The sequence below is a fragment of the Ovis aries genome, chromosome 3 (genome assembly GCF_016772045.2).
Source record: "Ovis aries strain OAR_USU_Benz2616 breed Rambouillet chromosome 3, ARS-UI_Ramb_v3.0, whole genome shotgun sequence".
In the NCBI taxonomy this organism is placed as follows: Eukaryota; Metazoa; Chordata; class Mammalia; order Artiodactyla; family Bovidae; genus Ovis; species Ovis aries.
In genome coordinates this window covers 201,964,882-201,978,078 of record NC_056056.1, presented here as the reverse complement: position 1 = coordinate 201,978,078, position 13,197 = coordinate 201,964,882, and the positions used below count along the sequence as shown (strand labels likewise).

Genomic DNA, 13,197 nt, shown 5'->3' with positions numbered 1-13,197 from the left:
CCATATTCAATATCCTGTAAATAGCCATAATGTAAAACAGATATGAAAAAGAATGTATATACATGTATAATTGAATCACTTTGCTGTACAGTGAAATTTTATATTGGAAATCAACTATACTTCAATAAAATGAATTTTAAAAGAATTCCCTTGTCGAATGCTCTCTTTTATTCTCTTTAGCTCCAGGTTTCTTCCTTCAAGTTTCTCACTCACTGTGATCATAAATAATAGTATCTTAACATTAGTATTGATTGAGAACTCCCTGTGTGCAGCTTCTTGTGTAGAGCCCTGTCCGAGAGAGGGAGAGGATTGGGCTCAAGTCTAAAGTCAGGCCAACCTCCTGCCAATCTCTAGTTCCCTGCCTTGAAAGGTGGACATATTTGGAACTTTTCCACCTGGCAAGGGAAGGTCTTTGCAGAAGAAGTTGGTTGAACAGTGTCTTTAAAACAAGGGGGATTCATTTGGAAAGGGGCTGTCCCGATTGAGGGAGGAGGATGAGAGGAGAGAAGATTCAAAAGTAGAGTGGCAGCTAGATGGGAAAGAAGGATGGTTTGCATGAGATGAGCATCCCTGCCCTGGAGGCAGCCACAAGATAAGAGATCTACAAGAGAATTGGGAGATTAATATATATATACACACACACACAATAGGGGCTTCCCAGGTGGCACAGTGGTAAAAAATCTGCCTGCCAATACAGGAGATGCAAGAGATGCGGTTTCAATCCCTAGGTTGGAAAGATTCCCTGAGTAGGAAACGGCAACCCACTCCAGTGTGCTTGCATGAAAAATCCCATGGACGAGGAGCCTAGCGAGCTATAGTCCATGGGGCTGCTAAGAGTCAGACATGACTGAGTGCAGAAGAGAAGATATATACACTACCATGTGTAAGTAGCTAGTAGGAAGCTTCTGTTTGGCACAGGGAGCTCAGCTCGGTGCTCTGTGATGACCTAGAGGAGTGAGATGGGGTGGGGATGGGAGGGAGGTCCAAGAGGGAGGGGATATATGTATACATACAGCTGACTCACTTCATTGTACAGCAGAAATTAACACAACACTGTAAAGCAATTATACTTCCATTTAAAAAAAAATAGAGAGTTCCCCTGCTTTCTTCTCCTTTCTGACCCTTCTTGATTATGGCCAGGAGAAAATGCACTTGTCCTCTTCAGAGCCATTGATTATGTTGAGGGGCGACAAATAGGATTTCTACTACAGGCTTCCTGTGCTGTGTCCAGCTCCCTGTCTGGGGTCTTGGGAAGTGCCACGAGGTGCAAAAAGGTGGCTTAGGGACCACAAGTCCCAGCCTCCTGCTTCCAGTTAACTGAATGGCCTGAAGCAGCTCACAGCCAGAGAGGACATTTTTCTCTAGAACTAAAATACTATAGGAAAATGATCAAAAGATGGGACACCTTAATGAGTACTCCATTTTCTTATATAACCCCATTAGAGACAAAGTTGGTTACATCTGAAGCCTAGACCTCTATTCTAAGAGGACATCTGAGTTCACTTATTGTGAATGAATCTCATAACTTTATTAAGAAAATCAAAAAGTCTGCTTTTTTAAGAAAAGAAAAGAAAAGAAAAAAAAAACTAAACCCTCTTCCCCGTGACCCTTTATTCATATTCAACACTGTGCTCCAAATCTCATTTAGACTAGTCATGTAGAAGAGAACTAAATAAAGAAGGACTTGAGTGGTATTCTTGCTCCAATTAAGGTAGTTTCTGGAATGCAAATTTCTTAACAGGTCAGGACTTATTTTTGAAAGTTCTGTTAAGCTCCTGAATGCTCCAAATGCATACATGGTTAAAATATAAAGCGGGATGGTGAAACGACCAATATACATTTGCATGTCAGAATAAGAGAGATATATGTCATGATTTATACAGAAATGTGATTTTTAAAAGGATTAAATGATTAATCCAGCCTATGCAGAATTAACTAATAGTGATGAAAGGCACCTGGGGAAAGGCCAAATGTTTCATTCTGATAGATCTGCCAGTTCTTTTTAAGAACCAAATGCCCAAACCCCACACAGAAAGCTATTTCTTGAAGGAAAAACAGCATCACCTGTTCTCTGAGCCACTTGAAATGATGTCATACTACCCCCTGGGGAAATGTACATGATGTGGCTTCTTGCTTTCACAGCCTCAGGCTGGAGTTAGTGCCCCTCTGGACTCTTTGCTTTGCATGGGCTAGGCTAAGCTTCCTCTCCCAAGTTCCAGGCACCTAAATCAAACCACTTACTCTGCTGATGGAGAAGACCATGCCGGGCTTGCCAGAACAGACACCCATAAAGCAGTGCCGGAACTGCCAATAGAAGAGGTGTTCGCAGATGAAGGTGATGAGGCTGAGAGCCATGGCGGCCCCCAGCATGTAGAAGACGCCCGCCATGTTGTCAATGTCCAGCTGGCTACTCATGACCTCGTTCTTCTCATTGTGGCAGATGCCTGTGAGCCACAGAGCTTCCAGCTCCTCCATCTCCCCTGGGGGCCGGGCAGGAAGGAGAGAAGAGAGGGGGAGAGAGGGGTGTTGGGAAAAGAGGAAAACATGAGAGAGAGGGAAAGAGGCATAAAGAAAACCAAGAGAGAAAGTTAGTAATGTTATTAATACTGTTAAACTTATCAAGTTATTCAACAAGCGGTCAATGAAAACACAATGTGGGTACCAGAGGTGATACAGAGATAGAAGACATTACCTCTGTGCCCTGTATGAATGTATGAAAGTTTTAGTTGCTTAGACTCTTTGAGACCCCGTGGACTGTAGCTCCTCTGTCCATGGAATTCTCCAAGTAAGAATACTGGAGTGGGCAGCCATACCCTCCTTCAGGGGATCTTCCCGACCCAGGGACAGAACCTAGGCGTCCTACATAGCAGGAAGATTCTTTACCGTCTGAGCCAGGTAAGCCTGAGCTACCCAGTGTAAATTGGTATATAAACAATCAGTATGACAAGCTGTATGTAAGTAATAAAAGCTTCCTGAATTAGTCAGGGTAATTTTGTAGATACGGTGGCCAGTGGGTTTTCATGAGGAAGGTAGGATTTGGAGGTGGGCATGGGGAATGGGTGAATTTTTATTGATATTTTACAAAAAGGCACTCCAGGCAGCAGAGAGAGCATGATCAAGGGGAGGAAGGAGAAAAACACAAGCCGTATTTGGGAAAGGCTGGCAGAACAATTCAAATACAATAACAGTTGGTAAAAGAAGCTGAATACAAAAGGTTGATGAAAGATTGCTGAGCACCTGAGTATCAGACTAAGCACTTTGCACGGGTTTTATTTTTTTTTTTGTAGACAGCAAGGAACAACATAATGGAAGAAGCGATTCAGAAAATTGCTCTCACGAAATGTGCAAAGCAGATCGAGTTGGGGGAGGAGAGACAGAGACAAATCGGTGGAGAGATTGATTGATTCCCTAGAGGCCCTCAGACTTCCTGATCTCTTGGTGAAAACATAAATATTCACAGGAAAAGGGAGGAAGCTGGAATAAAATGAGACCACCAAATTTGGACCTGACTCCCTTTAATGCCGCTTAGAGAAGTTTTGATTAATTCAAGTCATGCCAGGTTACAACAACCTTGATCCACTTCAGTGGATACTAGGAACTAGAAAGGTAGAAATTGTAGGCAAGAGGAAAATAAAAGAAACCATGAGCCTGAGAATACATGTAACTCTAGAGAAGCAAAAATCTGAACATCTCATGAAGAAAATTGCCAGTTTTGGCTTAAAACGTGAAATCTGTTTGCGTAGTCTGACTGGAGCTCTGGTGTGTGTGTGTGTTAGTCGCTCAGTCATGTCCATCTTTTTGTGACCCCATGGACTGTAGCTTGTCAAGTTCCTCTGTTCATGGAATTCTCCAGGCAAGAATAATGGAGTGGTTACCATTCCCTTCTTCAGGAGATCTTCCTAACCCAGGGATTGAACCTGGGTCCACCACGTTGCAGGCAGAGTCTTTACCGTCTGAGCCCCCGGGAAGCCCAGGAATCTCTGGTAACTTTTGCAAATCGTCTCTACTGCTGCTCTTCACTTATTGCCTTGAAGTGACAGCTACATCACCGTGACAGAAGCTCTTACACTAAAATGGCTTGGAACATTCCACCTAGAACCCCATCCTCTTTCCAGCATTCATCAAATCACTTTTTGCTCATTTCTTGGATCAAACTTGGATGATTTTCCTAACTGAACAACTGACCTCACCTGGAGTCTACCAATCCAGCTATGTTGTCTTCTCCCTACCAGCAAAGATTCAGCAGACACAACTGGGGAACTGCTGAGTTGATGGCCTGTGGGGCCAAGTACAGTCAGGCTGCTCGTTGTAACAAGATTAGCTTCTGTGAGACTAACAGGAGAAGGAGGTCCTTTAGACAATAAAGTGAAGCAGGATGTGGAAGGTGTGAGCAAAATAAAAATAGGAGATTAGGTTTTCTCAAAGCAAGTTGTCTCTTCTAGGAATCACTCTGGCGAGTGAGTACTTTCCAGTGTCTGTCTTTGAGGACCTGGCCCTGCTTCCTATCTCTTCCACTGAGAGAGGCAAAGCAGGAGAGGGAAGGATGAGCAAATGGCCATGAATGGATTTCTTTGCCATTTCTCTGGGACCAGAGAGAGGAGATAAAGGTCTGTATAGTCAAAGCTACAGTTTTTCCAGTAGTCATATATGGATGCAAGAGCTGGACCCTAAAGAAGGCTGAGTGCTGAAGAATTGATGTTTCTGAATTATGGTGTTGGAGAAGACTCTTGAGAGACCCTTGGACTGCAAGGAGATCAAACCAGTCAATCCTAAAGGAAATCAACACTGAATAATCATTGGAAGGACTGATACTGAAGCTCCAATACTTTGGCCACCTGATGTGAATAACTGACTCATTAGAAAAGACCCTGATGTTGGGAAAGACTGAAGGCAGGAGGAGAAGTGGGCAATAGAGGATGAGATGGTTGGATGGCATCCATCACTGACTCAATGGACATGAGTTTCAGCAAAACTCCGGGAGATAGTGAAGGACAAGGAAGCCTGGTGCACTGCAGTCCATGGGGTTGTAACGAGTTGGACATGACTAAGCCACTGAACAATAACAACAACCTCATTACGAAGCTTTAGAAAACTAACATATACCGCCCAATGTCCTAGCATACTATGAAATGCTTAATGGAAATGCAGAGGTTAGAGGGACAGGGAAGGAAGAAGGGTGATGTTTTGGACTGGCTGTAGGAAGAGGCCAAGTAGACACTTTCCCTTTCTTTAACTCACCATCTCCGAAGAGCTGCAGGATAGCAAGGTCCACCTGGCGCTTCCATCCAGAGTCTTTTTGGATGGCAATGCCATAACCAGTGGAGGCAAAGACCTTCCCACTGCCAATGGTCACCAGCTTGCAGCCCTCATCTCTACCGGCCATGTAGTTCAGCACGGCTGCATCATAGATGAAGGCATCCAGTTTCCTGTGCAAGAAAGGAGCAAACAAACCAAGTCCAGTGGAGGAATTCGAGTCCAAAACTACCTATGGGGCCATTAAGAGGAAGAAGTAGGACTCCAGCAGACTATGGGGAGAATTGGTTCAAAGCAGGGCTCAAGGTGGAACTCAGCCAGAAGCTAAAGCCTAACTCCCAGGTGGTTCTTTGTATGATTTCAGATTGAAAGGAGGAGTTTTTTTCCCTCCTGTTGGGAATGATGAGAATGCAAGTTGGGCCTGGAGCCAACTCATAAGCTGTGTCTGAAAAGGAGAAGGAGTAAAAAGGAATCAATAAAAATAATAACAGAAATAATGAAAAGGAACCATCACAATGATAGCAACAAATAGCATGGGTTAGACTTACGTAACATTTTTCATTTCTCAGTTCATTACAGTCCAGAGTGGGGATAAGTGTAGGTGGACGAGGAGTACTGGATGGGCAATGCTATTTTGGCGGTCAGAAAGGTTTCAGTATTTTGTTTTCTAGCACAAAGAGAGGAGCAAATTGCTGCGGGTGGTGGCATTATAGGCTCAGGTCAACAGTGAATGTGTGAAGCCACGGCCAATGCAACATACAGGAGAATTCAGATGTCTCATGTTCCCAAACATATGAGAATCTCATTGTATGTACAGTGCTTTGCAAGGAGAAGTAGGCAGGGAGTGGGGAAAGGCTAGGGGCAAGTTCAGGAAGGTACAGGTCCATATTTAAACACAATAAATGGAGAAGAAATTCAGATATATTCATATAGGTAATAGAGAGGTTTGCAAGAAAGAAAGGCAGGCATCATGACCTGCGCTGTTCAAGTGCAGTTCAGTTAGCTTTACCCCTCCTTAAGAAAAAAGAAGCCTTTTCTGGCATGACAAAAAACAGAACATTTTTTTCCAAAGGTCCATGAGTATCCTTTAGAAGGGTGTCTATCAGAAAGTCAAAGCTCTGAAGGGCTTGAGAACTGTGATCGCACCAGGGGCCAGACAACCCAGAGTCATCTGTCCCCCAGATTCAGATCCCACCTTCTGAAATCTGCTATGACTTTATAATGATAAGCCAGAGTCTAACAGTATTTAAGTAAACATGCCTCTGAGAGGCTCATTCCGAACAGGAGCCACCAGGAGGCCTAAAGGCTGTCAGTCGTCCTACAACACAGGAAATCAGCTATGAGACCTAAACTTCAACAACTCTCAGGCTCAACTGTCTGTCTTATTCCACAGCTGTGGCTTCTGAGGGAAGGAACCGCCATGGCTGAGATTATGTAAGCCAACATATTTGCAGTTCGTGAGTTCTTCTGAATGAACAATCCACTCTAGATTATAGAGCTGGATCAAAGAGTGCCAATTTTGTTGGAATTGGAGATCAGTTAACATATTCTTACTGTTTGTTATCTAAAAGCTTTCACCCTTTTCATTGTTTCGTTCTCCTTTGTCCATAAGACACCAAAATCAATTTCACTTTCAGGTCAGCAGGTCTTTATTTTGTGTGTAACACATGAACTTTAGCCTTGACTCTCCTGTTTGACTTTTATATCTATTACATTCTTATTTCACTGTGACATTCATGCAAGTAAAGTAAAAATTGTTGAAAATATATACAAGTGAATAATACCAGTGGAATCTCCATACACGGATCTGAATTATACCATCAGTTTAACCTGGAGACCCACAAAGTGCAAATGCAGTCTTTGCTTGAACTTGGTGTGGCACACAAACACGGTGCATCTTATTCCACGGATGTTTGAGAAATGTGAGCAACACAGCAAAGATTCTGAGCTTGGAAGCAGTTCTTACCCTGTTTTCAGGGAGAGCAGTGCATCATCGACACCTCTCTGGTTAAACTTCCCCATGTAGGCATGCATTTCTGCATAGTTATTGCGAATATTCCTCTCCGTGCTGCCATTGGGCACAGTGCCAAAGCGGAAAGGGGGTGAGAAGTCATTAGGTCTCTGGAACTAAAAAGAGAGTTAAAGAGAGACAGAGAAGATGAATGCTTCAGAAAATGTGGAGAGATATTAAGTTAACATTTGTGGATTTATCATGGAAGGGACCAATGAGAGTTCACCAAACATTAGCCCTTGCTCAGGAGTAGCAATTGCTATCTGAAAGTGAACTTCAATTCAACTCAATTTAATCCATATTGTTGAGAGCTTTCTAACTGCCCACCCCTGACTTGAATCTGTCACTCTCGTCTGCCCTGTGTATGCACACTGCACAAAACCAGGGATGATGGGAATGAGCTATTAGCTTAACTGCAGTGGGCTAGTTACCTTTATTTCTGAAAATTGTGTAAAATCTGCTTCCAGGCCCCATTATTGGACTATTAAGGCTCTAGGATGTAAGGCAAGCTACATCATACTCCTGAAAATCACTTGTTGGGTAGCAAATATGTTTTGCTAAGAAATTCTCTCTTTACTTTCCTTGATGCTTTAAAAGCCCATATGTATCCTACATGAGTTGTAGGATAAATTGTAAAAGCAAATGCAATTTTAATTATGTTCCCTCTTGTGTTTAAGAACTGAGTGGATTGCCAGGGCATAGCATAATAAAGGGAAATCTCTTGAATTTTCACCCCTATGACATCAGCTTTGTTTCTGGCTATTGCCCTGCAGTAATCAGTCTTTATATTGCTTCCTGAATGCACAATTCGGGCATTTGTATCTTCATGGCCTCCGAGAGTCTGTTCCCTCAGCATGATCTCACCTTTCTCCCTGAGCCAATTCATGTCCTTCACCTCATTCATGTAACTCAGAGCAATTTCTTCAGGACACTTTCTATGAGTTCCTTCTTCCATCAAGTTTACCCAAGAGTGAGTCATCGGTACTTGGTGTTCTTGGTCTAGATTCTTGTAATTAATACTACAAATTCATTTACTTTCTAAATAAGCTGACCAAGTTCTGAGAGCTGGTCTCTGAGGTAGTCAGGAAGCTCTAGATTGAGACAGATATGGATTGAAGACCAGCTCTGAGCGTGTGTTAGTCGCTCAGTCGTGTCCAAGTCTGCGATCTCATGGACTGTAGCCTGCCAGCCTTCTCTGTCCATGGGGTTTCCTAGGCAAAAATACTGGGGTGGTTTGCTAGTTCCTTCTCCAGGGGATCTTCCTGACCCAGGGACTGAATCCAGGTCTCCTACATTGCAGGAAGATTCTTTATCATCTGAGCCACCAAGGCAAGTAACAGGAGCTCTCTGTGCATCATTTCCTCATATATAATAGAAAGACAGTACTGTCTACTTTTCAAGATTGTTGTGTGTATTAAACGATACAATGCATTGGAAGTACATGACACGGCATCTTGCACACAGTAAGTGCTCAATAAAGACTTCTTATATCAGTTTAAATTCATACCTACATTTTACATTCTCTAGGAAACTTCATACTCTCCAAGTTTATCATTCTATTAGGACAGCACTGATCAGCTAGAGTATGACTGGCGTTCACAGTCATATATGCTGTGGCCTGGTATAGGAAAGCCAATGTAGATATTTAAAGTCCAGTTGGTTTCAACATTAAGTGAAGTGCAGTGAAAGTCACTCAGTCGTGTCCAACTCTTTGCGACTCCATGGACTGTAGCCAGGCTCCTCTGTCCATGAAATTTTCCAGACAAGAATACTGGAGTGGGTTGCCATTTCTAAGTGAAGATATCTTAAAAATCTTTGAAGATACCTTTAAAAGCCTAACTTAGGAGTTCTCTGAAGCTCTGGAGCTGTCTGGGCTTACAACCATTCTCCTTTATCCTTCCCTTGACCTGAGACACTTATAGCTTCTCAGAATATGGGGATTTCATGGGCCACTAAATGTCACAGCACCAGTAACCATAAATGCCATCTTCATTACTTAGAGTTGGCTGTAGTTAAAAGTAAGGTCATGCAGGGGGGTTAGGTAATCTGAGATGCATCAAAAAATCACTACTTTCTGACTTACCACAGTGCTTTTTGCCATTAAGAGTTTTTGTTTAATAATTTTTTAAGGGATTGTGATTTTTAAGAAAATAAAGATACTACAAAAGAGTCAAAGAATTTTAGAGTTGTATGAACCACTCAAGGTTAACTAGTCTAAACTTTAATTTTACAAATGAAGACAGAGGCCCAAAGAGGACGAGTTATCTGCTCAATGTCATACTACAGCAGTGATGGCTAACCTTATCAGAAATCAACTGCCTTAATTAATAGTACTTCTTATGGTTCCCAGCAGATAACAAGTTTAAAGTAAATACGAATATGCTTTATTGGAAGAGACAGAATGCTATGCATAGAACTGCCAGTTATAACACTTCAGATATTTGAAAGATAGTGTCCCCCAGTCAAAAGTAGAGTATTCATAGATACCATGGCAGGCAGCAATATAACCAAATGTGCTCTCTTTAATCAGTAATTTCCCATTTTGTTAGGACAGTGAGAACTGATGCTTACAATGACCGAGATACTCTAGGGTCTAAAGTATTTTCTGAAACATCAATGAAAGTTGAAATCATGTCAGGTACAATGTTGGTATAAATTTTTACATTCTAGTTTTTTGAAAATTGGTAGTCAATATAAGATAGATATAATAATTATTTTTAAATTAAAATATTTTTATTGAAGTAGAGCTGATTTACAGTGTTGTGTTAACTTCTGCTTTGCAGGAAGGTGATTCAGTTATACATGCATGCTAAGTCAGTTCAGTTGTGTCCGACTGTTTGCAGCCCTATGGACTGTAGCCCACCAGGTTCCTCTGTCCATGGGATTCTCCAGGCAAGAATACTGGAGTGGGTAGCCATCTCCTCCTCAAGGGGTTCTTCCCGACTCAGGAATCAAACCTAGTCTCATGTCTCCTGCATTGGCAGGCAGGTTCTTTACCACCAGTGCAACTTGGGAAGCCCATTCATTATATATATATTTTTTCATTACGGTTTATCAGAGGATACTGAATGTAGTACCCTGTGCTATACAGTAGGACCTTATTTTTCTATTATTGTACATATAACAGTTTTCATTTGCTAATCCCAAACACTTAATTCTTCCCTTCCCCACCGAGCCCTTCCCCTTGGGAACCACAAATCTGCTCTCTATAGATATGACAATTTTTGATTAACCAAATCAAATGGAATGTGATATCCAGAAGGCCTCATGTCCTGATAAAGCTAGATTATGGAAGTTTTCTGGGCTACTCTTTACTAACTTTGATTTCTAAATTATCTTTAGACTTCTAGATGCTGTTTTATATCTTTGAATACTTAAAAACTAAAGAAATAATGGAGAAACTGGAATATCCAAGATGATTTTGAAAAAGGAGGACAAAATTGAAAGACTCATACTACCTGACTTTGAGACTTACAAAGCTGTAGTCATCATGACAGTGGGACATTAACACAGAGAGAGTAAAGAGATCATGAGAACAGAGTGCCCTCAACAGATCAACACATATGGTACAAAGGCAATTCAGTAAAGATACAACAGTCTTTAACTAATGGTATTGGAACTCTATATGTAAAAAAGAGAACTTCATTCCACATCTCACAAGATATAGGAAATTCTCACATGCTAGTAAAGTAATGCTCAAAATTCTCCAAGCCAGGCTTCAGCAATATGTGAACCGTGAACTTCCTGATGTTCAAGCTGGTTTTAGAAAAAGCAGAGGAACCAGAGATCAAATTGCCAACATCCGCTGGATCATTGAAAAAGCAAGAGAGTTCCAGAAAAACATCTATTTCTGCTTTTTGACTATGCCAAAGTCTTTGACTGTGTGAATCAGAATAAACTGTGGGAAATTCTGAGAGAGATGGGAATACCAGACCACCTGACCTGCCTCTTGAGAAATCTGTATGCAGGCCAGGAAGCAACAGTTAGAACTGGACATGGAACAACAGACTGGTTCCAAATAGGAAAAGGAGTACATCAAGGCTGTATATTGTCACCCTGCTTATTTAACTTCTATGCAGAGTACATCATGAGAAATGCTGGACTGGAAGAAACACAAGCTGGAATCAAGGTTGCTGGGAGAAATATCAATAACCTCAGATACGCAGATGACACCACTCTTATGGCAGAAAGTGAAGAAGAACTAAAGAGCCTCTTGATGAAAGTGAAAGAGGAGAGTGAAAAGGTTGGCTTAAAGCTCAACGTTGAGAAAACAAAGATCATGGCATCTAGTCCCATCACTTCATGGAACATAGATGGGGAAACAGTGGAAACAGTGTCAGACTTTATTTTTTTGGGCTCCAAAATCATTGCAGATGGTGATTGCAGCCATGAAATTAAAAGATGCTTACTCCTTGGAAGAAAAGCCATGACCAACCTAGATAACATATTGAAAAGCAGAGACATTACTTTGCCAACAAAGGTCAGTCTAGTCAAGGCTATGGTTTTTCCAGTAGTCATGTATGGATGTGAGAGTTGGACTGTGAAGAAGGCTGAGCACCGAAGAATTGATGCTTTTGAACTGTGGTGTTGGAGAAGACTCTTGAGAAGTCCCTTGCACTGCAAGGAGATCCAACCAGTCCATTCTGAAGGAAATCAGCCCTGGGATTTCTTTGGAAGGAATGACACTAAAGCTGAAACTCCAGTACTTTGGCTGCCTCATGCAAAGAGTTGACTCATTGGAAAAGACTTTGATGCTGGGAGGGATTGGGGGCAGGAGGAGAAGGGGACGACAGAGGATGAGATGGCTGGGTGGCATCACTGACTTGATGGACGTGAGTCTGAGTGAACTCCGGGTGTTGGTGATGGACAGGGAGGCCTGGCATGCTGCAATTCATGGGGTCGCAAAGAGTCGGACATGACTGAGCGACTGAACTGAACTGGATCAATGTACCTAAATACAAGTCCTAAAACTATAATACGTCCAGAAGAAAATATTAGAGAAAGGCTTTGTCACCTTGAATTAGACAAAGATTTCTTAGATGTGACACCAAAAGTATAATCCAACATCAAAAACAAGTAAGTTGGACTTTGTTAAAATGAAGAACTCTTTGAAAGGCACCGTTAAGATCACAGAAAGACAAGCCACTGGCAAGATAAAAATCTCTAAAAACAGTTTAAAACTATTAAGGATATAAAGGAGTATATAACAACAGTGCAAGACTCTTGTATGGTGACAGCATCTTCTGTAAGAAAACAGTCAGAAATAGCCAACACAAGAAGAATGGGAGGCACAGGCCTATGGAAAGCATTGATCTTGAAGGCAGACAATTTGGATTCAAATTCCAGTTCTTTGACCAACTGTATGAACATGGGCTAGTTCTTTAACTTCATGGAGCCCTATTTTCCTGGAAGTATTTTTTTTAATTACTATTACAATAATATCTAGGATCACTTAACACAATATCTGGCACATGGCGAATTCTCAAGACTATTAACTGCTTCCAAGAGGGTGAAGTTCTCATAGCTAAAACTGTCCCATGTTAGATTATGTCCCCTAAGATGGAAAACTCCTGTTTCCTAATTTGTTCCTTAAACTTGGCCAGTCTGGGGACCAAACGGGTGAGTGTATCATCCCAGAATCAGCCAGAGCGGAAGCAGAAGTAAGCCAGCCTTTTCCTCTGAAAAATTCTTGTCCCAGATTGGTGAAGGAAAGAAGGAAAAGGAAGGATCTTCCAAATAACACCTGATGTTTCCAATAAATGCCCGATAATAAAACTTACTCCAAGCTGTGAGGTGTTCTATGGCGTTTGTTTAGCCTGAACGGCAGTCAGTGCTCCCTGGGGTTTGGGGAAGGAGTAAAACTTAGTACTGTCCAGAACCAGGGGTCTTAAAATCCATGGAACAGGGAGGACTCTGAGAAAATTTTTTTTTTT

General features: G+C 41.9%; 1 protein-coding gene across 1 annotated transcript in view; it reads right to left on the bottom strand.

Annotated features, from left to right (window-relative positions):
- The window catches only part of GRIN2B (glutamate ionotropic receptor NMDA type subunit 2B), a 528,935-nt gene that overhangs the window by 26,893 nt on the left and 488,845 nt on the right, over positions 1-13,197 (bottom strand). Inside the window, exons 11-13 of the mRNA XM_027967851.3 lie at positions 7,220-7,380; positions 5,239-5,426; positions 2,242-2,480 (exon numbers count right to left, since the gene is read on the bottom strand). Of these exons, the coding sequence (XP_027823652.3) occupies positions 2,242-2,480; positions 5,239-5,426; positions 7,220-7,380 (588 nt within the window). The remainder of the gene's footprint in view (positions 1-2,241; positions 2,481-5,238; positions 5,427-7,219; positions 7,381-13,197) is intronic.